Source organism: Erythrolamprus reginae, chromosome 3, assembly GCF_031021105.1.
Source record: "Erythrolamprus reginae isolate rEryReg1 chromosome 3, rEryReg1.hap1, whole genome shotgun sequence".
NCBI lineage: Eukaryota > Metazoa > Chordata > Lepidosauria > Squamata > Dipsadidae > Erythrolamprus > Erythrolamprus reginae.
Window position 1 is genome coordinate 70,673,784 of NC_091952.1, and position 25,871 is coordinate 70,699,654.

General features: G+C 39.6%; 1 protein-coding gene across 4 annotated transcripts in view; it reads right to left on the minus strand.

The window, feature by feature from the left end:
- Positions 1–18,968, minus strand: part of EIF2B3 (eukaryotic translation initiation factor 2B subunit gamma) — a 135,604-nt gene extending 116,636 nt beyond the window's left edge. The window contains exons 1-3 of one of the 4 annotated variants that reach the window (XM_070745800.1): positions 18,809–18,968; positions 17,597–17,752; positions 10,742–10,881 (exon numbers count right to left, since the gene is read on the minus strand). In XM_070745800.1, the coding sequence (XP_070601901.1) occupies positions 10,742–10,881; positions 17,597–17,744 (288 nt within the window). In that variant the 5' untranslated portion in view covers positions 17,745–17,752; positions 18,809–18,968. Of the gene's footprint in view, positions 1–10,741; positions 10,882–17,596; positions 17,753–18,680 lie in introns of all 4 variants that reach the window. The other 3 variants (XM_070745803.1, XM_070745801.1, XM_070745804.1) reach the window with 3 other exon arrangements.
- Between the last annotated feature and the right edge of the window lie 6,903 nt (positions 18,969–25,871).

Here is a 25,871-nt window from a genome sequence, read left to right on the forward strand (position 1 = left end):
GATTAATACTTGCACCAGGACCTCCAGGCCAAAGGATTAGAAGAATCCACAAGCGGCCGCAGGAATCGTAACCGGCAAAACCGCCGGGGGGAAACGAAACCGCAACTTCTCCAAAGGAAAAAAGCCGAGCCGCAAACGGCTGGCGCTATTGGTGCAAGTAAATAATAATGATAAAACAAATCTTACTACTTTTGAAGAAAAGGAACGAAGGGAAGGTGTTAGAATGTTGAACGAGCTATCACAATACAACCGCAGGATATGCGAACTGAGCGAATTCTGGGGAAGGGGCGGATCCGGCAAGCTTTTTTAATACTAGGCTCAGTTCCACCGGATTGGACATGAGCAACCCATGTGACTGCTGGACCCGCTCCTTCAGTACGGAGAAAGAGAGAGAGCGGAGGGCGACGAAGAGCTCGCTGAACACTTCGCCCCTCCGCCCGCCCACCCGCCCACGAAGATGGGCTGCCAGTGGACTTCAGCAAACTTTTGACGTTGGGTTGCGCCAACCTTCTTCGCGCCCCTCTGCGAAGGAGGCGGACCTGCTTTGCTTGTCATCCGGCTTCACCTTGGCCTCCACCCATTTGTCTAGCTCGCTTCCAGCGCGTTTCTCTCGCTCCCTCTTTGGGGCGAGGCGTTTCCATCTTTTCCTCAAAACTCCCCCCCTTCCCCATCTTCACACACACACACATGGCCCCACACCGCCTCCACCACCCGGTAACGCGCCCGATCTCTACCTCTCTCTTTCTCTCTCTGCTGCTGGTGTGGTGCATGAGAGAGAAAGAGAGAGAGAGAAAAAATAAGGGAGAGAGAAAGAGAGAGAAAGGAAGAGGAGAGATAGAAAGGGGGAGAGAGAAAGAGGGAGAGATAGAGAAGGAGAGAGAGAAAGAGAGGGGCAGAGAGAAAGAAAGAGGGACAGAGAGAAAGAAAGAAAGAGAAGAACAGAGAGAAAGAAAGAGAGGGACAGAGAAAGGGAGAGAGAGAAAGAAAGAAAGGTAGAGAGAAAGAGGGAGAGATAGAAAGAGAGTGAGTGAGAGAAAGAGAAGAGAGAGAGAAAGAGAGAGGGGGGAACCCGAACCGCTCCTTCCCTTCGGGCCAGTAATCTCAACCACACCGGACTACGGTGTGGTTGAGATTACTGCATTGGCTCATCATTTTCGTAAACAGCTATCTCCACCTGAAAGTGATGACCAATGCATTCACTCACTCCTCAATGAGTGGTATGAGTTTAAGGTCCTTGGAAAAGGAAAGAAACTGTGTGAGCTTCTGGATTTGGCACTCTCCAACACCGAGAGATTTCCAGTTCTGGGAAACCTGTTGTCGATTGTAGCGGTGCTCCCTGTCTCAACCTCATGTTGTGAAAGAGGATTTAGTTTGATGAACATGGTCAAAAATAAATTCAGATCAAGGATGCAAGAAGAAAGTTTAAGTGACTTGTTTATGATCACCATGAATGGGCCATCTGTGAAGGCGTTTGATCCTGCCAAGGCTGTGGACCACTGGTACTTCAGCTCTAAAATCACAAGGCATGTTCATGGCCACAAAACGCAAAGTGAAAAACACTAGAATGTTGCCTAAAATCTAAAATATCAAAATATAATATTTATTATCTTTAAAAGTAAAATGTTGTTTATAACGTTTGTAATGTTTTTTTTGTTAAATTAAAAACCAAGTTTGCTTAAAAAAAATTCTGGCTCCTAAATTTTTTGGCTGGCTCCTAGATTCTGAACAACTTTGTCGACCCCTGTTATAAAGTAATCCCACTTTATAGTAAGTAATCCCCCCCCCCCAACTGATAGGGGCAAAGAAAAATAAAATTCCACACCAACCAATAATCTGGATAAATACAGTACATCAAATAATTATTGGTTATATACATAAGAAACCCTTAAAAGCTATGAACCGTATCTGTCAATCTTATTGTGACAACACAACATTTTGTTGAAAACCTAGACAAGATTATAGTTTGGTAGCTTTTAAAGACTAGATCTTTTTCCAATAGGATTCCTCCTTCTTGGCAATCATGAAAGCCATCTCAGGCCCATGGGCAAGCTTTCATTTTGGACTTGTTAACTCAATCTTGTAATTACTTAGCGACACTATTTTAATCTGTCGTCCTCATAAACTGCCAACAAGGCTTTCATAACTGCGAACAGCCTTCTTGTTGGGTTTTCTTTTTTCCCCCTTTTTTTAAGGATGAACTCTGGCAAAGGCTGAATACAAGACCCCTGAGGAGCGCAAGGGAACAGAACCACCAAATGTCTGGTTGCCATCTGTTCTACCCATTTACTCCTCAATATGTAAATAAACGTCAGAGAGCACAGGGACCAGTGAAACACACGGTTGCTAAGTGAAGCCCAAATTTGTGCCTCTCCTCCTGATGAGCAGAGCAGCGGCCTCAGATACATGCTGAGAGTACACCATGAAAGGCTCTTTTGGGATTCGACAGCCTCCCCTTTGAAACACCAACACCCTCATAAATAAAGTTCTTACTGTCTGATGGATGCCCCTTTTCCAGCGTGGAACCCCTGAAAGAATAAACTAATGCCTGAATGAAAAATAAACTAGGCAAGCACCCTAGTAGACACTTCTATTTTCCTTTTACTTTCAATGGTTGATGCAGCAGAAAGAGGGGGGAAATACGGTCTATATTTTTTTAAACTATACAGTAAGAAAATCTCATTTTAACCAATGACTGGAAAGGGGGGCGAGGCAACGATCCCATACACATCCACTTGATTAAAAGGGCAGTGTAGCATTAATTAATTTTACATGAAATTGATTTTATGCAAATCCAAAAATAAGAGCTGTGAAACTAATACAGCGCATCCAAATTAATATCTAGGGCTTTCTGATGTAAGATATAGTATGCCAGAACTTTCTGTCCACACTGCAGATTCAATTCATGTAAGCAGAAATTAAAATCAAAGCAACTATGGATTTTGAACAATTCATTACAATGCTGAAAACTGGATTTAAATCCCCCCCCCAAATTAAAAATATAATTGATTTCGATATCCCAGAGAAAATCCCTTAAAACAGATGATGTAGGATCACCCAGACCACATAAAGACATATGTTATTCTTATCTTGAATTCTAATTATTTGTTTGTTTGTTTATTTGTTTGTTTGTTTGTTTATTAGATTTCTATGTCGTCCTTCTCCTGAGACTCAGGGTGGTTTACAACAGGACAAATACAAATGTGTAGAAAATCTAACATTTAAGAATTCTAATGAGAGAAAAATATCAATCTTAAAAGACATATAAAATCTAAATAATTCCTATTCTAAAACTCCAAATCATTTAAAAACTATCATCAACATTCATCTTAACATACATAATAGACTCAATCATGGGCCGGGGTCGATGTTAAAATTCAGTGGCCGCAGGGCTGTGGGCAGATGCGTCTTCAAGGCCTTATGAAAAACTAGGAGGGTGGGGGCAGTACGAATCTCCAGGGGGAGTTGATTCCAGAGATACAGGGTCGCCACAGAGGAGGCTCTTCCCCTAGGTCCCGCCAGACGGCATTGCCTAGCTGATGGGACCTGGAGAAGGCCAACTCTGTGGGACCTAACCGGTTGCTGGGATGCACAAGGCAGAAGACGGCCCAGCAAGTAATCTGGTCCTATGCCAGAATTAGTAGCCAAGCCAATTTAAAAAAAAAAATCCCCAAAAGTTATGTGCTGAAGTCCTATGTGCACTTAACTAGGACACTTTGTAAAATTCAATAAAACATTTTTGGAGTACGTATCTAAAGGATTACTGTATTGAATTGCTGAATGCAAAAGAAATTGTGTATAATTAAAATAAGCAGATCATAACAGCACAGAATTTGTGGGTTAAGATATGGTCACATAAGATTCTGTTATCTTGCAACAGAAATGCAGGTATGTTTAATTTAATAACACTCAGAATAGTCCCTACAGTTCAGAAATAAAATAAAAAGGATAATAAAAACAAGGACAAATAGGCTGACAAACAGCTTCTATTCCAGGGTAATAACAGTACTGAATTCTATTGATACTATTAGAGAAGGGAATAAACAAGATTGCCACATTTGTCATATAAATTAGCTAAGAGTTATTAGGCACTTAAAAGCTGGCCACAAATGGTATACATACATACATAGTACGTACGTACATATATACACAGTATACACATACATATACACATACATACAGTATACACATATATATGTATACACACACACACACATATATAGGATTTGTTTTTTTAAAAAACAGTAACAAACTAAGATTACTTTAGGGCAGGGGTCTCCAGCCTTGGCAAATGTAAGACTTATGGACTTCAGCTCTCAGTAAGTTAAAGTCTTAAAGTTGCCAAGGTTGGAGACCCCTGCTTTAGGGTTTGGTTCTTATTGCATAAAGATCGTTTGATTGATAGTTTTTACAAGGGGGTTCAGGCATCTTTTCCATTTATTGTCTCCTGTGCTTTTCCACACATTCCAGCTTCAGTTTGAAGACCCCTCTTTCCAATTACCTGCTTCTAACATTACCTATTGATGCAGTAGTTTCTTCTTATTGTTCAACTAGTGCATTACGTCCCATCCACTCCATCTCTTTGTAAAATATAATCTAGGTATCTACTATCTGAAGTCAGTCAACAAATCCCTAAGGCTAAACACCTGAAATACCGTATGCAGTTTCACTCCAGACATTAGTGTGCAGGATTCATTCCATTTTACAATCATTAAAGCAATCTATAAAACATTCGGCTGCAGTGTCGTAGGTTCAATTATCCTCATTCGCTCTTTAAACCGCACTATTTGCTATAGTGTATAAATCCAGAAGACTATACTGTATATTGGTTTAGGAAAGTAAAACTATATAGCTTTTATATAACCACCATTTCAGAATTTAGCAGTATCGTGTGTGATAAGTCACTGTAGTTTCTCTCATAAGATTTTTCAGAACTGGGTTGCCATTGTCTGCTTTTGGCAAAGAGTGACTGGTCTATGATTACAAAACTGGCTTTGTGGCTATGGTAGGATTAGAACTCAGGGCCTTACATTTTCTAGCCTTAACCACCATACCAAAGTGGCTCTCTTAATAGTATTGTTCACAAAAGTTATATGATCTTTCTTTCTTTCTGAATAGACATCCTTTATTATATTTGAATAAAACATCCAAGATTACAATTGAAAAGTCTGAAACTGAGCTTTAAAATGGCTATTTTTATCTTACCTTGCAAACAACATATCCCATGTGTTATCTGACATCATCAATTTATCTTTCCGCTAATCAATAAATTATAGATGATGGAGAAAAGTGGGGTGGAAAATGCCAAATTGGTTTTGAAAGATGTTCAGAATTTCTATGAATATGCATTTAAATTAACCCCCAAAGTTAATTTTTCAAGAGGCAACTGGACTTTGTTTTTCTTTAAAAACATTTTGCTTCTCATCCAAGAAGCGTCTTCAGAACTGGATCAGAAGCGAAACATCTTCAAAGAAAAAAAACATAAAGTCCAGTTGCCTCTTGAAAAAGTACCTTTAGGACAATCATGATCTGAATAACTGAATTTAAATTAAGCTTTTCTTTTCGTGAACTACATCATTCAGCCAAAATGCCCAATATTTTGAAGTTGCCTATCAACATTAATCAATATTGATATGATCAAACCAGTTACAGATGGGATCCTAAACCTATGAACATATTCTAAAGTTGGGAAGAGAACGAAAGTATAGCAATTGCATAACCCCTGTGAGAATCTGTGCAAATAATTTCTAGTATATAGTATTAAATTACAGCATAGGGAGTAAAGCTGTTTACATGAAGGAGATAAACAGGAATCAGCATGAAAAAAGTAGCTAAATCAAGAGCATTCTCATGTAACCATCTTCCTTAACAATTATATGTCACTTTCATATGTACCAATATATTGATACTGATATTAGTATATACTGATACTATGCTGTACAATTCTTATTAAGAATTCAGGGAGCAGTAATTCTCATTTACAACTTATCACTAGATTTGTCTAGACACACATATTTAAATAATTTCAATATGGTCCCACGGAATTGATAAGACTTATTAAGCTTTTTATATTACTAATCAGTGCCAGGACACTTTTTTTTGGAGCTAAACTTCAATCAAGCACCTTATTTCCTCAGTTTCTGCCATCCAGAAGCCTCAAATCTTGCTACCTTTTTTACTACTTTCATTATCTTTTAAGAGAGAAAATAGTCCCCTTTTCTCTTCAAAACCATAATGGTCTATTGCAGAGGTCTTAAAATTTGGCAACTTTAAGACTTGTGGACTGCAACATAGCTAGCTGGAGAATTCTGGAAGTTGAAGTCCACAAGTCTTAAAGTTGCCAGGTTTGGGGACCCCTGGTCTATACCAATAAAATATCCATTCTAAAGAAATGATAGTGGCAACCTAATTCTCAATTCTAAGATTTAAGGAGAACGTTTAAGAACACACCTACAGGAAAGAGAGCCATCGTGGGGCTTCCTAGATTCGCCCACGTTTCTGCAACACTCCGCAGCCTGCACTGGCTGCCAATCGGTTTCCGGTCACAATTCAAAGTGTTGGTAATGACCTTTAAAGCCCTACATGGCATTGGGCCAGAATACATCCGGAACTGCCCTCTACCGCACGAATCCCAGCGGCCGATAAGGTCCCACAGAGTTGGCCTTCTCCGGGTCCTGTCGACCAAACAATGTCATTTGGCGGGCCCCAGGGGAAGAGCCTTCTCTGTGGCGGCCCCGGCCCTCTGGAATCAACTCCCCCCAGAGATTAGAATGGCCCCCACCCTCTTTGTCTTTCGCAAATTACTCAAGACCCACCTTTGTCGCCAGGCATGGGGGAATTAGGATATTCCTAGGCCATTACAAGTTATGTATGGTATGTTTGTGTGCATGTTTGGTTTTTATAATAAGGGTTTTTAGTTGTTTTATTAAATTGGATTGTTACATGTTGTTTTTTATCATTGTTGTTAGCCGCCCCGAGTCTGCGGAGAGGGGCGGCATACAAATCCAATCAATCAATCAATCAATCAATCAATAAATAAATAAATAAATAAATAAAGGCAACCCTTCTTCCTTTCTACAACAGATGCAAAAGTGGTACTTCTATCCCAAAGGTGCTTTTTGAAAATCTCCATAAATAACTTTTCTAATTACAGTAGTAAACAGTTTAATTCTGTTTTGAAGAAGCATCATCAGTGCTTAGAAATTATAAGCCGTTCCATTTCAAGTTTTGACAGAGCATATTGCATTATTTTATAAGATGGGTCTTGTAGATGAGTTAGCTGCTCCACACATTTTTTCCATCCTCTTCCAGAGCTAAAACTTGGGAACAGCAAATATACATAGTGACCTTCCACAAGACGTGCAACTTCCCTACCACATATATGCTGGAAATATATTTACTGCTTTGACTGGCCCATAGAGGGGAAATGTTTATGCAAGAAAACGGGATTAACATAACCTTAATTGAACTTGAATTTTATATTCCCTACAGTGATCCTCTCTGTAACCATTCCTTTTTCATAACAGGATCCAGGTTTACAAAAGAACTTCAAAATGAATTCGTATTTAAGATGAGCAAAATAATAATTTGGTGGGGGGAAGGGTTGCTTTTGAACTGTGCATTGTGATCTAAAGATTTTCACATATATTCCACTGAGACACAGGGCCTGACCAAAACTCCTATGATTTTCTGTTATTTATTCCATTGCCAATCTCTTTAACTATTATTGTTTTTGTTGTATAGAAATCTCTGTGGCGTTGTTAAGAGAAGTGAATGAGGAAAAGCACTTCTTGTTTTTATTTTAGAAGTATATACGCTTCAGAGAACATCAAGTCTCAGTAAAAGAAGTCTGGTAAACTGCTTTAAGAAATGAAATGCTCTATTTATTTATTTCAAACGTAACTCATAAGCAAAGGAGTAAAACGTCCCATTTGTCTCTATGCACATATTTCATGGTTGTTTTTAAATGCACCAGCAGTCCAAAAACATCTCTGTTACAAGTTATGATTTTTTTCCATGGTCACCAAACTCATCTCAACTCTACCAGAAGCACAGATTCCACCTCGCCAGCCATTACAGTGAGCTTTGTTATGTCATGTATTTGGAAAGAAGGTTTTTCAGCAGAGGAAGTGAAGCGCTAAACTTGTCTGTCCAAAACTACATGGATCACTGACCCACAGCGGCATACAGACCACTGCTGTGACATCACACTTTCCACAACATGTCTCCAAAAGATGTACCCAGCATGCAAATCTGGATTGCTTAGCTCTTCCAAGAAATTGCTGCTTTTTTTTCACTGTTTATGGAAGAATCCTGGGTACATTTTTTGTAACTTTTATTCTGAAGGACTTAGGAAACACTAGGCAGACCACCTATCATTACTTCATAATCAAAGTCTACTAACAATAGTATCTAACTGTATGGTTTAGTCAGGGGGTTCCATTAAAACAAGTAAACACTTATTAGGGCAGGAAAATCTACACTTTTCCATACTGCTGGAATACTATATTTTAATAGCTGGTTGGAATAGAGTCACTGACATATATTGGAGAAGATCTTTACAGGATGAGAAGGGGAAAAAATGTGTCAGCTTTCATCTTCATATTCCAAACCAACATAACATTATCTATGCGCATGCCAGCAAAAATGGTTAGTCTTCTTACCAAGCCAGTACAGTTTTGGGTCATATCTGTGGTTCTGTGTATCTCTGGCTCACACGGAATAAAAGCAAGAATACTTCCCATCATTAGTCTTAATTGCACAGGGCTTTTCCTTGTAATTTTATAAAGAAGTGAGAGTATGAAGGAAGTGCTGACGGTGGGCTTCCTTCTCGTGCCAAAATTGCTTCGATTCCCAAGAGGAGTAATAATAGCATGGGAAGCAGCTATGCCATGGGCTGTTCCCGCATAACCTGAGTCTACAGATGTTGCTGCCAAACCTCAGGAAACAGACAAAATATTGCCCAAATTCACACATTGCTTTCTGCCAGGAAACAAAATATTGCAACGAGCTGGATGTAAAGCCACCAAAACAGAAAAGAAGACATTTTCCCCCTTATTCAAGAACTCCAGTCAAATAGCACCATGTTGATTTTATAAAGCCAGTTTTGTTCACAGTGGCAACAGTAATAAGATTCAGTTGCACCACACAAAATGTGGATACATAGCTCAGATTAAAAAGTTACTGTTAGTGTATCTGATACAACAACAGGTTCAATTCATGACCTAAGATTATCACTTTAATCTCAGTTTTTATTTCATTTTTGATATTAGTGAGGTGGATTTCAAATTATTTAAATTTTATTTATTTTTTATTTATTAGATTTGTATGCCGCCCCTCTCCGGGGCTTTGATGAATCATATCGGTATAGTTACATTTAATTTTATATTAAGAAGTGATTGAATTAAAATTGAAATTCAGCAGCCAAATAATTAATATTAGATCAACTTACCTCAGAAAATATTGAATATTAACATTAAAAACATGTAATCACAAGAAACATAAAAAACAACACCTTGGTTTGAAATATTCTAATGAAATTTGATTTACATGCACTTTAATGTACCCGTAAACACAATACAATTTCACTAACATGCTGGATAATGAAAAATAAGTTCCTGCCTACAGGTGGAATATATAGGAAGTCCTGTTCCTGTGTTTCAGTTCAATATTAAGTTAGCTCTGACCATAGTTCCCTCTAAGCTGAGCAGTGAGCAATCGCTCACTTAAAAATCATCATCAGCTCAGAGTTTTCCAAACCTGCCCAGAAGCCGAGAAGGAAAGAGTGAGAGGGAAAGAAAGAGAGAGGAAGAGAGGAAGAGAGAGAAACAGATAGAAAAAAGAGAGGAAGGAAAAGAGAAAGAAAAAGAATGGGAGTAAGGAAGAGAGAAAGAAAATCAAAATCTAGTTTGAAACTAGCTCAACTATTTAAGTGGCATTTTGATATTGATAGAGTTGCCCTATTATGAGCTCACTGTTATAGACTCACAGTACAGTATTTTATTTTGAAATTCTCTGAGGCAAAACAGGGTGGGTTATTTGTTTGTTTGTTTGTTTGTTTGTTTGTTTATTATTTCTGTGCCGCCCAGTCCCAAAGGGACTGCCGCTCAGACACTATACTTTTCTGCCCACCCCAAAAAAAAATTAGAGGGAACACTGGCTCTGACCCAATGTCGAAATAACCTAGGTCTCTTACAGAAAGTCTATGATCCATAGTGAATTTATTTTATTTATTTATTTGTATCCTGCCTTTATTATTTTTAGAAATAACTCAAGGCGACAAACATACTTTGTACTAAAATTAGTTAACCTAAATTGAGATATGAATCTATTTTTTTAACATTATTTAGCAAATGGTTTTCTTTCTCAAAGATATGGCACACATTATATTATTGTTGATTGGTTGACTTAATTTTTTAATCTTCCCCCTAAAACTGAATTGGACAAAAGAGCAAATAAGAGTTCAGAAACATATACATGCTCTGCAAGATCTAAACATCTCCCAAGATGGTGATTTATCTTAGCTGCCCAAAATCACCTTGTAGGGGAGATGGGCAGCATAGAAAGAAAATAAATAAATAAATTTGCTTTAATTTCCTTAGTGAACACTGATCTGTTGAATTCTTTCTATATTTTACACATACACATTATTGTATATTTCTATATTTACACATACACATACACAACATCGGGGCGGCTCACAACATATTATGATAAATTAAAATGATTTTTTAAATAGTACTACCTTTATTTTCTCATGAATATGCCGTAATGAGTCTGCAGTTCCCATATCTGCATCATCAGGAATGCATACAATGTCCAGCTTCAGTTTTGTCTCCACGTTTAGCACCTTCTGAACATCTTTCGTTGTAACCACAATGACTTCTGCAGGCAAAATGAAAAATACATCTATGAAACAGTTTACATTCTTCAGAATAGATCCTTTAATTTTAGATAGTTTAGAATTATGTAACTTGTAAATGTAACATTTAAAAGTAAAGTTTAAAGAGTTTACATTCTTTTAAAGCCGTAAAACTTTCAAAAAATCCTTATAAATTATAAATAATTTAATCAAGTTCTTCAAGGTTTCAGAATTTTCATCATATGCCAAAATGTGCCAAAACAATTTACTGATAAAAATGGCATTACTTCTGCCGAATAATATTTTATTAAATATCAATTAAATCTAAAAATGTGTGTGTAATGTAATTGTATAATGTAGTGTAGTATAATTATAGAATTGATACACATTTTTGCAAATAACATAAAGTTAAGGACCTCAAGGTGAGAAGCAAAATCTTCTTTGGTTGCAAACAATTTGTCCATTATTTTAGGAGATTGTCTAGATCACAGGTATCAAACTCGCGATGTCACCTTGCCATCATGTGATGTTTCATGACATTTTCCTCATTCGTGGAGCTGGACTGGGCATGGCCTATGTACACATGACATATCTGACTCAAGGCCCCCCAGTTTGACATCCCCAGTCAAGAGGGAATTTTGTCTTCTGAATTCAAATCAGGCTCTTTAAAAAGCACATATGAGCCTCCTCACATTACATTCAGAAGAGTTTGAAATACCTTTTCATCTGATTTAATTGGTTTTAATCCAAAAGTTCAAAAAAAAAGTCTCACGTGTAAAATTATATATTCCTAAAATCAGCAAATATAGATAAGAAGATCTTTGAAAGGGAGAGAGGAAGAAAAGAGAGGGAAAGGAGAAGAAAGACAGGAAAGAAAGAGAAAGAGAGAAAGAAATATCCAGTGTAATAACAAATTTTTTAAAGGATTTAAGAAAGCACAGGCTTTTCAGGATAAGATTTATTCCTGATATATTTGGGGAGGGGAGGAACGGAAATCCACATCTTAAATTTTCCAAGTTGAGAAACTCTGTTTTAGAGTCCCAATTTGGATGTGGATAATAGTAAATTCATATGCACTGTTTATTTGGATTCTCAAAACACATTTGATAGGTCTCTCACCATTTTTCTGAATAAACTAACAGCAGAATAAAAGTTTCTTTATTCATTTGTAACCGTTTGATGAACAGAGACTTTGGATTGGGAATAAATGCCCAACTTTCACAGTAACTAAAACAAAACAATGGGACATCCAGGGAATTGCACTGAGACCACCACTGTTTAAATTTATAATTATGAATGATCTAGCACCATGATGGCAAATTTATGGCATGCATGGCGCAAGTGGCCCGCAGAGCCCTCTCTGCGGGCATGTGAGCCATCGCCCCAACTCAGCTCCAGCGCGCATGCGTGCATGCCTCCCGCTAGCCGGCTGGGTTTTGGCTCTATGCTGCGCAAGCACAGAGGGCAGGGCGCATGAGGATGTGTGTGCATGAATGGGGACGTGTGGGGTTGCACACACATGCACAAGGATAGGGGAGTGTAGGGGGTGATGCGCGCATGCGTGGGGTAGGGGCACATGTGGAGGTCACATGTGCATGTGGGAGGTATATGGAGGGGTCGTGCATGCATTGTATTATGGGCGCGGATGCGCTTTCAGCAGGCGACGACAAAAAGATTAGCCATTAATGATCTAGAACAGAGATGGCGGACCTATGTCACAGGTGGCTCACGGAGCCATATCTGCTGGCAAATGAGCCGTTGTCCTAGTTCAGCTCCAGTGTGCATGTGTGTGCCAGCCAACTGATTTTTGGCTCACAGAGGCTCTGGGGGAGCCTTTTTGCCTTCCAGAGAGCCTCCGGGGTGTTGTGGTTAGCTCTGGCCCAGCTCCTGCCCCAAGGACTGTGGATGTGGGGGGAGACATTCACATGCCGCATGCCGGTTTTGCTCCCGGTGGAATCTGCTGATGAAGGCTCCTCTGACCAAGAAGACATGAGTGACAGGGAGGAGGAGAGTGTGGCACACAGCTCAGAAGGAGATCAATTATCTCTCTCCTCCTTGGATTCGGAACAAGAGTTAATGATACAACCACGCATGCGGACAGCGATGCATAGGCAGCAACAACTGAGAGATTATTATCAAAGAAAATGAGGTCACCTGTGGTTGGGTGGGGCTGTGGTAATTAGTGAGGCTGCTATAAATAGCAGGCTGTGGGTTTGGCCATTGTGGAGGATTATCTGATCGTTGTGTTTCGTGCCTGCTTTGCTGGCTTTGACCTTTGTGTGTTGATTTTTCCCCGCTTTGAAACTAAAGCAGAGTAAAGTGTGTTTCACTTTGTGAAAGAAGAAGGACTGTGAATTGCCTCACAGCTGCAAGCTAAGTATCACAGAACTGTTAAGGGACTTGTACAAATTACCAGTTTGTTTGGAGACAAATGCTCTTTGCTATACAAAAAGAGTGCTTAGTTTATTTGCATTTTTGGTATAAAGAACATTGTTTTGAATTTTCAAACGTGTGTGTGCCTGAAATTGTATCTGTGTATTTTCGGGAGGATTCTACCAGAGAGCTCGACAGAACACGGGGGGGGGGGAGGCTGGGGAAGGATGTTTTTACCCTCTCCCAGCTCCCAGAGAAGCTTTTCGAGCCTGGGGAGGGTGAAACATGAGCCCTCCATGGCCCTACCAGAAGTTGGGCAGTGGGAGCTGTTTTCGCCCTCCCTATGCATTGAATTATGGATGTGGGCATTCGCGCCTACATGCTCTTTTGGCACCTAAGGAAAAAAAGTTTCGCCATCCCTGATCTAGAACAAAGACTGGCATCTAGAACAAAGACTGACACTGATCTAGAACAAAGACTAAACTAGAACAAAGACTGGCACTGATCTAGAACAAAGACTAAATCTAGAACAAAGACCCCTGCCATTAATCATGGTGTAGAGCACTGATCAAAACATTTAATCTGTATTGGAATGAATTCCAAAAGGAGTTTTGGATCAACAAGGGAACAGCTAGGCAAATCCATTCATAATGGAAATATCTCAGAATTAAGTTGTTTTAAGCCCAGAATCACTTCACTAAGTATGGAATGCATTGCCAGTAATATTTTAAGTTTGAGCTAATGTCTATTTCTCTTGGGCAGTAAGAGGGAAACTTCTGTTCAAACAGTATAGACCTCTTAGGAAATAACTCATTTTTTTATTAAAAGAGTTTTATTTTGAAATGGGGTTGGGTTGGGCAGTTTTGCAAGTGGTTTCTCATTAAGTCGGTTTTCTTTTCCAATCCCTATAAAACCAAATAGAAAAAGTCGTCTGCGTTTTTTCCCCTGTTTTGAAGTTACTTCAAAGAAAGAATTTTGTAAAAATTCTCATGGTTGGAATTTGGTGTTGGAGATTGAAATCTTTCGTTTAGCCATTTGAGCATTATTGAAGGTAGAAATCCTAAGCAATGCTTAGGAAAACAAGATTTATAACTAACAGAAAGGAGATTTCTAGGAAGTGCACTATATGTATAAGCGAAGTCTAACATCTAGTTAACTATATTTTGCCAGTTGCCAAATATCCTAAACTCAAGGCCTTGGGAAGAAAAGCAGAAGGAAATTATTTGAGATTATCCATTTTTTAAACAAAGAGCAGGCAGAGTAAAAGGTAATGTGATAGTATTGCAAATGAAACTACATGTTCATAGCACTCTAATGTGATCCGAAAATTAGCCTAAAATATTACTCTGATTTCCTTTGAAGGAATGGGAATGGAAAAAGCAGAATGGGTTAAGTAAAAAAAAAAGGATCTTTTAGCAGTGAAGGCCTTTGTAATAATTTCTTGTTCTAATCTCTGTGCCAGAAATCATTTACTATTTCTCTCTTTGTCCTTTTTCCAATCAAACTACAAACCAAACACCAATACTGGAAAAAAGTCAATAATCATGCCTCATAAAGTTTTGTTTCATAGATAATTAGAGTTCAACTAGATTAGTTTCTATATAGAAGAGGCAAGAAATAAACATATTAAGCACTTTTTAACATATTAAACATTTCTTATATATCCGCTTTGAAATTAACTATTTTCAAGAATGGACCGCTTTCTGCTATCTGCCATTGGTGTATTAATAGTTGCAAGGACAAAATCATTCATTAAACTGGAACAATTTATGATAATAGTAGACATGGCTCATTCTCTGTTCTAGCTTTAAAATTGCCTGAAAACCTTCCCCTGAAGCCTCCACAATACCACCTTAATAAACCTTCTTATTACTGGGATTTAAGAAAAAAAGGGCATCTACCCCCTGCTCCTACTTGGTTCAGAGAAGAGATGAAATTTGCAGAAATCCATACTACTGCTTATTCGAAACCCTATTTTGCCAACTTTATTTTAGAAACTTTACTAAGTGCAATTAAATTAAACACAGGAACCATGAATAAGAATCTATTAGCTTCAGAATTTGCAGTAAATAATATCCTAAAAATAAAATAATGTACTAATGAACATCTAGCAAGCCAGTAAATCAGTTTGCCTTCAGAAGTTTTGGGTGCGCCATCCCTGGACGTTTTTAAGAACAGATTGGATAGCCATTCATCTGAAATGGTATAAGTCAGTGATGGTGAACCTTTTTTTGCTCACATGGACCCACATCCATTATTCAATGCCCCCCACACATGCCCTACATCTCTGCACATGCACATATAACATCACCCCCATACACAGTCCCCCGTTTCCACTAGGCCCGTTTTTTGCCCTCCCCAGGCTCTAGAGGCTATCTTGGAGCTGGAGAGGGTGAAAACGTCCTCCACCCCACCCCTTGGAGGCCTTATGGAGGCTAAAAATACCCTTCCAGAGCCTCTGCATGAGCCAAAAATCAGCTGATCAGCGCACAGAATGCACGCTAGAGGTGAGCTATGGCAACAGCTCACGTACCGGAAGATATGGTTCCGCATGCCGCCTGTGGCACACATGCCATAGGTTCACCATCACAGGTAGAGTCTCCTGCTTGAGTAGGGGGTTGCACTAGAAGACCTCCAATGTCCCTTTCAACTATTAATGTATTAAGCTATTTTAATTACACATTAAGCTGCATGATTACTGGGCAGTTAGTGATTCCTTCCCTATCTGGAACCAAAAACACTAGTATAATTCCCTATTTCATATTCAGTTAGATAATTTGCAATGGTAACCATAACAAATGAGCATTATTCATAAAACTGCTATTCTGCCACTATTCACAGTACATTTAAAATGCTAATCCATAAAATAAATGATTCTGGGGTTTATGAAAAATTATTGAACCTTACAACTAATCAGGTAAAAATATATTTTAAAATTAAAATAATTTATATTAAAAGGTCTTCAGTTTAGACCTTTTCTTAGACGACTGTAAATGCAGGTGGAAGATATAATTCATAAACTAGTTATGAACATAGGTGATATAATGATTGGTCTCATACATTGGGTTAAGCCAAGAATTGTTAAAACATTGACCAGCATAACAGAATTGGAAAGATAGACTTAAACGTAGAACTAACTATATTAAAGTCATGCCTAATTATGCAACTACATGACATGCTTTTTTCATATGATTGTACAATTTTCCTGCACAATTCCAGGAAAATGCAAGCTGCTTTACATACTTACACACAGGTACTATATATTTGCAATCTCCTAAGAATCTTGATATGAATCCATTTTACCTTGTAACCTGAAAAACTGCATTACCTCACTATATATTCATTATAAATTATATCAGTTAACCCAAACTAATTACATATTGAAAGGATTTATTTATTTATTTAAATTATTGTCCAGTAATGAAAATTCTGGATGAAAAATAAATCAGTAAGAGAAGTGCTTGGAGAAATATCAGTCAAATCCTCCAAATTGTGATTTTGTGCATTATTCTCATGTAAAGCCTTTTGAAGGAAAACATCATTTACACTGCCTTTACATATAAATATGGCATTAATAAATCTCTCTGTCTCATCCACACATACAATTTACTTCTTGGAAGCTTCCCACGGACCTTCCGAAACTGCTTCAATGTTCTTTGAGCTAGACTAGAACTAATGCCATTTTCGTAGCCAGTTGCTTTAACCACTACACTGAACTGATTCTATTTTGTTGATAAAAAGGTAAAGGTTTCCCTATCCAGTCATGTCAAGCTCTACAAAGCATGGTGCTTATCGCTTGTTTCTTGGCCAAGGGAGCCAGAGTTCTCTGAAGTCACTTTCCATGGCCATGTGGCCAGCATCGCTATATGATAAAGGTGCACAGAATGCTGTTACCTTCCCACCAAAGTGGTACCTATTTGCATGCTTTTGAAGGGCTAAATGGACAGGAAATGGACAGGAAATGGGGCTCACCCCATTGTGCAGCACTCAAGTCTTAAACACAGATTGTCAGCTTTCCAGCTGACAAGCTCAGGGTCTTTAACTGATGCTTTTCAATCATATAACCTCCTTCTTATAAATCAGGGGTGTCAAACTCGCATCATCATGGCGTTGTCATGTGACATACCATGACTTTCCCCCCATTCTTTAACCAGGTATTGCCAGCACATGACGCATCCAGCCCATAGACAGCAAGTTTGACAGCCCTGTTCTAAATCATGTTAGAAGTCAAATGGGACATTTTGAATTGACTCGACTTCCAGCTATATTGCCAGTTTGCTTCGATTTATTGACAAAGCTCATTCCCACTGCTACTGCAAATAATATCCTTGACTTGAGCAAAACATCATATTCAAGGCTGCTTACCTTCAAAACCAACTTGTTCCAACAGGTTGAGTGGGTACCATATCAAGGGTTTATTACCAATAGGAAGAAGAGCTTTAGGGATATTTGAGGTCAGATCCATCATGCGAGATCCACCGCCTACAGCCATCACCACAGCTTGAAACTCCATACCAAAATCTGAAAAAGATAAATGAAATAATCCAAAAATCCAACCAAAAAGCAGACAACCGATGCTATTTACAGGAGGAAAAACTGCAGAACTAGTAACTAGTTGTGAGTTTTTTTACTGGGGTTATTGTTTTAATTTATATTGGACTTACTTTTTATTGTTAACTATATTTTTATATTGTAAGCCGCCCTGAATCCTCTGGGATTGGGTGGCATTGAAGAGAAAGAAAAACAGACAGACAAACAGAAATAAATAAATAAATGCATGCATACATACATACATACATACATACATACATACATACATACATACATACATAAACTCCCCATAGTCCATAGAGGGACTTTAACCACCCTCAGAAACCAGTATCCTCAGTCTTCTGTTTTGCCGTTTAATCATCTCCCTTGTGTTAGATAACTATAACAAAAACCTGTTGCTGTATTACAGCCCTAGCTAGAGTAGCCAATGTTGGAAAATGCAAAAACTGTAAGTCAGCCTCTCTGAAAGATTATAGTACATTCTCCATTCTTGTGTTAAATCTTTGTTTTCTGCGTTAAAGAAGAAGACCCAGTCACTTCGAGCTGAGATATTCTTCTCTTACTCATATACTTTATTACATCATTTTTCTTTCAATTCATTATAGTGTCTCTAGACCGGGGTAGGCAAAGTTGGCTCTTCTATGACATGTGGACTTCAACTCCCAGAATTCCTGAGCCAGCATGATTGGATCAGGAATTCTGGGAGTTGAAGTCCACATGTCACAGAAGAGCTAACTTTGCCTAACCCTGCCCTAGACCAATCTGTTGTATTATCACGAACTATTGTGCCTTACCCACCGGTAGGTTTAAAACCATGGCAAGTAGACAAAATATGCTCCCCATGAATGAACCCGCTTATCAAAAACTCTATTGGAAAAGCCGGGCATCAATGTTATACCTAATACCTAATAAGCTAACGATGCTCTTCTTTACCCTCCTGACGCCACGAAAATAAATAATAGCCGGCAAGTTACACGGAAAAAGGATGGGCTTCTCTTCCCAACGTCCCACCAAGCGGTTTGGTACCTGGAGCCTAAAGGTTGCTTGGTTTCAAGGTGACAAGTAGGAACCAATGATAACAGCTTCGCTTCCCCTCCGGTGCACTTCCACGTCTGCGCCGCTAACAAAAACGTGCACACCCTCTACCGTACCGTGTTTACACGCGGAGCGAATCGACGAACAGCCCTGACGAAGAACACCGAATAACCGATCTACTTGTCACTGGTAGGGGAAAATAATCAAGTGACGAGAATGCCGAGCTATGGATTTCCGAAGAAAAAGGAGCCTTACAAAGAGCTCAGAGATATCGATTTCCTTTTGGAAGAGCGCTGGGAAAAATAAGGGGAGCGAGAAATAGGTTGCTGATATCCTTTTTTCTTTTTTCATTTAAGGGCAGCATTCGTTCAGGGCAGGGATAGGCAAAGTTGGCTCTTCTATGACATGTGGACTTCAACTCCCAGAATTCCTGAGCTAGCATGATTGGCTCAGGAATTCTGAGAGTTGAAGTCTACAAGTCATAGAAGAGCCAACTGCCTAACCCTGGTTCAGGGTGAAAACATATCCTGTAATTTCTCCAAGTATTATGACAACGATCAGGGAGCTTTTAAGTTTCAGAAACAAAAAACAGTGATATGCATTGAGAAAATGAATACATTGTTAGAATGGAACGGAACAGAATAGAATAGAATTATTTATTGGCCAAGTGTGATTGGACACACAAGGAATTTGTCTTTGGTGTATATACTCTCAGTGTACATTAAAAAAAGATTACATTTGTCAAGCATCACAAGATACAACATTTAATCATTGTCATAGGAATCAAATAAGCAATCAGTAAACAATATTAATAAAAATCTTAAGGATGCAAGTAACAAGTTACAGTCATACAGTCATAAGTGGGAGGAGCTGGGTGATAGGAATGATGAGAAAAAACTAGTAGTAACAGTAGTGCAGACTTAGCAAATAGTTTGATAGTGTTGAGGGAATTGTTTGTTTAGCAGAATGATGGGGAAAAATGATTGTGTCTAGTTGTCTTGGTGTGCAGGGCTCTATAGAGTCATTTCGAGGGTAAGAGTTGAAATAATTTATGTCCAGGATGCGAGGAGTCAGTAAATATTTCCACAGCCCTCTTTTTAACTCGTGCAATATACGAGACCTCAATAGAAGACAGGTTGGCAGCAGTTTTTTATGCAGTTCTGATTGTCCTCTGAAGAGGATTTACATAGTATGGTATATATTGCGGAGCGCACACTGTGGGCTCCCCCCACCCCCCATTGACTTGAGGCGCTGTAACCTATTTTGCAGGGAAACTAGCTGCTTGAAGTGGGTTATACCCAGTTGGTTACTCTATTTCAGTGATGGCGAACCTATGGCATATCTGCTGGCATGCGAGCCGTTGCCCTAGCTCAGCCCCAACGTGCATGTGTGTGCTGGCCAGTTGATTTTTGGCTTGCACAGAGGCTCAGGGAGGGCGTTTTTGGCTTCCAGAGAGCTTCCAGGGGGATGTGGGAGGGCATTTTTTATCCACCCCCGGTTCCAGGAAAGACTTTGGAGCCTGGGGAGGATGAAACATGAGCCTACTGGGCCCACCAGAAGTTGAGAAACAGGCCATTTCTGGGCTCCAGAGAGCCTCTGGGGGGGTGGGAGAAGCTGTTTTCGCCCTTTCCAGGCATTAAATTATGGGAGTGGGCACTTGCGCATGTACGATAGCGTGCACACCTGCTTTTCAGCACCCAAGGGAAAAAAGGTTCGTCATCACTGCTCTAATTCAAATCAGGCTACTCACCTCACTGCTGCCCAAGGTAATGTGTGACAGATCCTAATGAATTTGATGTACCTTGAAGCTGGCCCAGGACTTATTTTTTGCTAGGTCTCAGATATGATACCTAGCAAAGAATAAGCTATAGTATCTCTCATTCATGGATTGAAAATGAGATGAAGTCAGCAGGACCAGGACAGGCTTGTAAGTCAAGTGCCAATGGATTAAAAAAAAGTAAAAGAAAAAAGAAAAGCAAATTCTATTCGCAAACCAAATAGGATTGCCGACATAATATTATTATACTAATCTATAGTGAAAATACATTTGGAGTGTTAAACCTTGTAAAGAATGGGTCATTATGCTTTTTTAAAAATAGAAAAGATGCAGAGAGAGGCAAATGTGTGAATAATACAGGACCTTCCCTATAAGGAAAGATTATAGTAATTGGTCCTTTAGTCTGGAATGGAAGGTAAAGGCAGGCATTATAAAATCATGCATGTTGGAACTTGAGGTTTTGAAACTCATTGAAGACAGGCCTAAGGGCATCAGCCTGAACTTGGGGTAGTGTGGATGGCATGTCACCAGGAAAAAAAGAGGACTGTTGATACAATGCAGGTTGCTCAATTTTGTATTACCTGAACTAGCTGGGAACCGTAAGGGACAGGCCTCCCCCAGTTTTGGGTAAACTGTCTGTTGGCTAGTTACATTTCTTGCTGGCGAACAGCATCCCGACTAATAAGGAAGATAATTTATGACATTTTGTCATTCGCACCTAAGCGATGACTTAGTGAAACAAACCTGTGATAAACTTGGTTTTTTTTAATTTCCTCAAACAGATGAGGTCCAGCCATTTATCATAGCCCCCCTATTGCTGACAGCAATCTGCCCAATGCCTAGATATGTCCAATAGTGAAGTGAAATTGCTGCCTCTAAGACAGTGTTTTTCAACCAGTGTGCCGTGAGATATGGTCAGGTGTGCCATGGGGAAATTAAACATGGGTCCCCAAACTACAGCCCGTGTGCCGGATATGGCCCGCCGAGGCCATTTATCTGGCCCTCCGCCAGCCATCTCCATCCGAACATAAACATTCCCCTCACAATCCCTCCAGCTATCAGCGACAGGAAGAGTGGAGGCACAAAGAATGCTCACTGACCAATCACCTTCTAGGATTCATCCCGACCACTAGCGATGAACCAATAGCAGGCCTCTCATCCACACCCAGGAAGGTCCCCACTCACGCTGCCGCATACTTGTCATTGTGTGGCCATGGTGAGTAGTTGAAGCTGCTATTCCTCACCATGGTCCCGATTTCTAATCCTGGTCAGGACTGGAGGTAAATGTTGCCACCACTAGATGAAGCCTCAGCCTCAGCTGGTTATCTTCCTTTGGACAGTTTTTGGTTATTTGTTGCCAAGGAGTTCCCCATTCTGGCCAACAAATTTTCAACCACATATCTATGTGAGCTGATATTCTCAAGCTTGACTGTGATAAAAACTAAAAACAGAGAGACTGAGAACTGTTGAGGAAGAGCTTTGTGTGTGTCTTTCTATCATTCCTGCCAGGATATCCCTTTTGTGTTCATCAAAACAGGCCCAGGTTTCACACTAAGTGTATAAATACATTTAGAAACTACATATTATTAACTATATGTATAATATGTACTGTGTTAGAGTGTCATTTTGGTTGGTGGTGTGCCCCATGATTTTGTAAATGTAAAAACTGTGCCGCAGCTCAAAAAAGGTTGAAAATCACTGCTCTAAGATATCAACTCTCACGTATCAAGCTTGTTCCATTGACCAATGACCAATTTGGTTAGTGGAAAAAGCGATACTAGGATAATTCCTGGCCTAGTCTCCTGAGAAAGGTACACTGTTCATCTGACTATCCCTTTCAGTCACTCTGAGCAACGACTAACCAAATGTATAAGTTTGATCTTATGTGCAATAAGCTCCACGTGGTCTTATCTAGCCCCTGGATCATATGAAAGCACTAAGATTCAACTAAGATTCAACTCCCAACCCTCCCAGACTTTTCTAAGTCTGATTCCCATGACTTATCTATTTTCAAGCATAGCCAATCGTGAAGTTGCTGAGCCTCAATTCCTGATCATCCTGGATCAAAGACAATATGAAGGTAATGTCCAGAAGTAGGCTATTGTTCCAGTAGAAATCAATATTTTTCTTTCCCAAAAAGTTTATTTATTTTGTTTTTTATTGATTTATTTATTTTTGTCAAGCATGTACAAGGCAATAGGTATTGGGATAAACATAAACATTAGCAAGGTAGGTACAGGTAAATTAGGCAATAAGACAGTAGGACAGGGATGGTAGGCACAATGATGCGCTTATGCATACCCCTTACAGATCTTTTAGTAATGGGGTGAGGTTGACTGTAGATAATCTAAGGTTAAAGTTTTTGGGGTTTGGGAAAGAAACCATAGAGTCAGGTAGTGCATTCCAGACATTGATTACTCTGTTGCTGGAGACGTATTTTCTGCCGTTGAGTGGGGGCGGTTTACATTAAGTTTGAATCGATTGTGTGCTCGTGCATTGTTGCAGTTGAAGCTGAAGAAATCATTGACAGGTAGGGCATTATGGTAAATGGTTTTGTGAACTACATTTAGGTCAGATCAAAGGTGATGAAGTTCTAGGCTATCTAAACTCAAAATTTCAAGTCTGGTGGAATAAGGTATTATGTTGCGAGCAGAGGAGTGGAGAACTCTTGTTGTGAAATATTTTTGGTATTGATAACAGATATGCAGTGCAGGTTCCAGACAGGTGAGCTATATTCAAAAATTGGTCTAGCAAATGTTTTGTATGCTCTGATTAATAGATTAATATTGCCAGAGAAGAAGCTACATAGGATTAGATTAATTAACTCTTAGTGCCTTTTTGACAATGTTGTTACAGTTGATTCTGGCACTTAGATCATTATACAGTATATGAGTACAGTGGTCCCTTGACTTTCGCGGGTCCGACTTTTGCAGAAGGGCTATACCATAGGATTTCAAAAAATATTAATGGAAAAAATACTCCGCATTTTTTTTTAACACCACAGGTTTTTCAGCGGCCGCCCAATATACTGTGCGTTTTAACTCTCCTCCCCGCCCCAGATGTCCTGCTTCTTTAAATAAAAGCTCCACTTCCGCCCCAGCCTCACGATCCCTCCCCTTTAATTCTCAGAGCGTTGGTACGCTCCACTTGAAGCCTCTGGTAGCATCTGCCCGCAGCTCAGTGTCACCTCAAGCGCCAAAGGGCGTAGCTGCCTCTTTTTCCACCATCATCACTTACTGCTGCCCGCCGCCACCGCCTTCTTCTTCCCTCACCCACCTAAGCCATCTCCCTTAGTAGTAGTGTCTGACCTCCCAGCTGACCAGCCTGGAATCCCAGGTTTGAGTCCTGGCCTAGATCTCTCTTGCTTTGAGGTTCCCCTTCCCCTGCCCTGACCTTGAGCATCGGTGCTGCTACCTCCAACATGGATGACGCCGGCAGCGAGCACTGCAAAGCCCCCAGCTTGCCACACCGTTACCCCTGCAGGTTCTGGGGGTAAGCAAAACCAGGAATTGAGGAGGGAGGGGAGGAAGGAAGGAAGGGAGCGTCTCCACTTCACGGAAATTTGACTTTCGCGTGTGGTCTTGAAACGTATCCCCTGCGAAAGTCAATGGAACACTACTCCAAGGCCCTTGACAGAGTGAGAATATCTATAAGATTGTGTCCTCCAAATTTGTATTTGGCAGCCTGCTGAAAAAATAATGGGTAAATTTCAGGTAAATTTTTAAATACAAGAATGAATGGAGTTATCCCTGATTGTCTGCAAGATTAATTTTAGATGTAGATTTAGGGGAAAAAGTAGTCTCTTAACTGGGATCAACTAGAATTATTATTTTTCTTTTTGTGTTATCCCCCTGCCATTAAAAGGTAGTTAAATGAAAAGTTGCTGTCTTGTTTGAGAGATTAAAAAAGAGAACCAATGTCTTTCTGCTTACATTCCTTGCTATGAAAATACCTACATCCCAGGCATAAATGTTTGTTCTAATTTCAAGGCACTCCATCTGCACTGCAAACCTTCAGATGACCACCAGATGGCGGCTAGGAACGTTCTATAAAGTTTTGCTGCTATCTGGTGGTTGCCCAGTTTTTTGCAGCCCTTCCAAATTCTCAATTTTCCATGCCTGAAACATCTGAAACTGTTCTGCTGAAAGTGGATCCACTACATATATTTTCTTTTATGTACACTGAGACCATATGCATCAAAGACAAATTCCTTGTGTGTCCAGTCACACTTGGCCAATAAAGAATTCTATTCTATTCTATTCATTCAGATTCTTTTTCTGCTTGGAATGCCCAAGGGATATGTCAAAAAAGCTAATACAATGGTAATATTTTTTAACGTGTTACAAGCTTCAGTTGCGCTGCCGTGGCCGCCATCTTGACTTTTTGACCAAAATTTGCAGACACCTCCGTTTCTATGAAACTGAGACTGGCTTGAAACGAGGCAAATTGACTTCAGGAATGTAATGCTTTGTTTCAAATTACAGACGAAACTCGTTTGCTCTTTCATGCACACCCATGATGATGAGAGGACATTTGAGAGACTGCAAAGGAAGAGAGCCAAAAAACAGAGAAACGGGAATACTGTTTAGAATTTATTTGGCAGGGTTAAGTATGGCAGTTGGAATTAATTCAGTGTTACTTATTTTTGCACTTTATTGTTCTTGCCAGGAGACGCTAAAGATACTGTACAATATTTTAAGATTGAAATTTCAAGGTGGAACTAATTTTGAGACGTAGCGTCATATTCTGAAAAACTGGTTTATGCAATGTATAGTTCTGCAAGGGTTACTATAGCCCCGTGATGGTAAACTTATGGCACAGGTGCCACAGGTGGCACGCAGAGACATATCTGAGGACACATGAGGCCCTTTGTCAGCTCCAGTGCACATGTGCACACTGACCAGCTGAATTTCAGCCTTCCAGAGGATGGGAGAAGGCAGTTTTTTCCCTCCCTATGCTTCAGGAAAGCCTCCTCAAGCCTGGGAAAAGCAAAAATGGCCCAACGGGCCTACTGGAAGTTCATTCAGTCATTCATTCATTCATTCATTCATTCATTCATTCATTCATTTGTTTGTCCAATACACAATACATATTGAAGAGAATAGACATGTAGTAATATATATAAAGAAAAGGATAGAAGAAAAGATATAAAAATAGAGGAGAAGATGTATGGAAGGAAGAAAATATATATGAGATAAAGGAGAGACAATTGGACAGGGGACAAAAGGCACACTGGTGCACTTATGTACGCCCCTTACTGACCTCTTAGGAACCTGG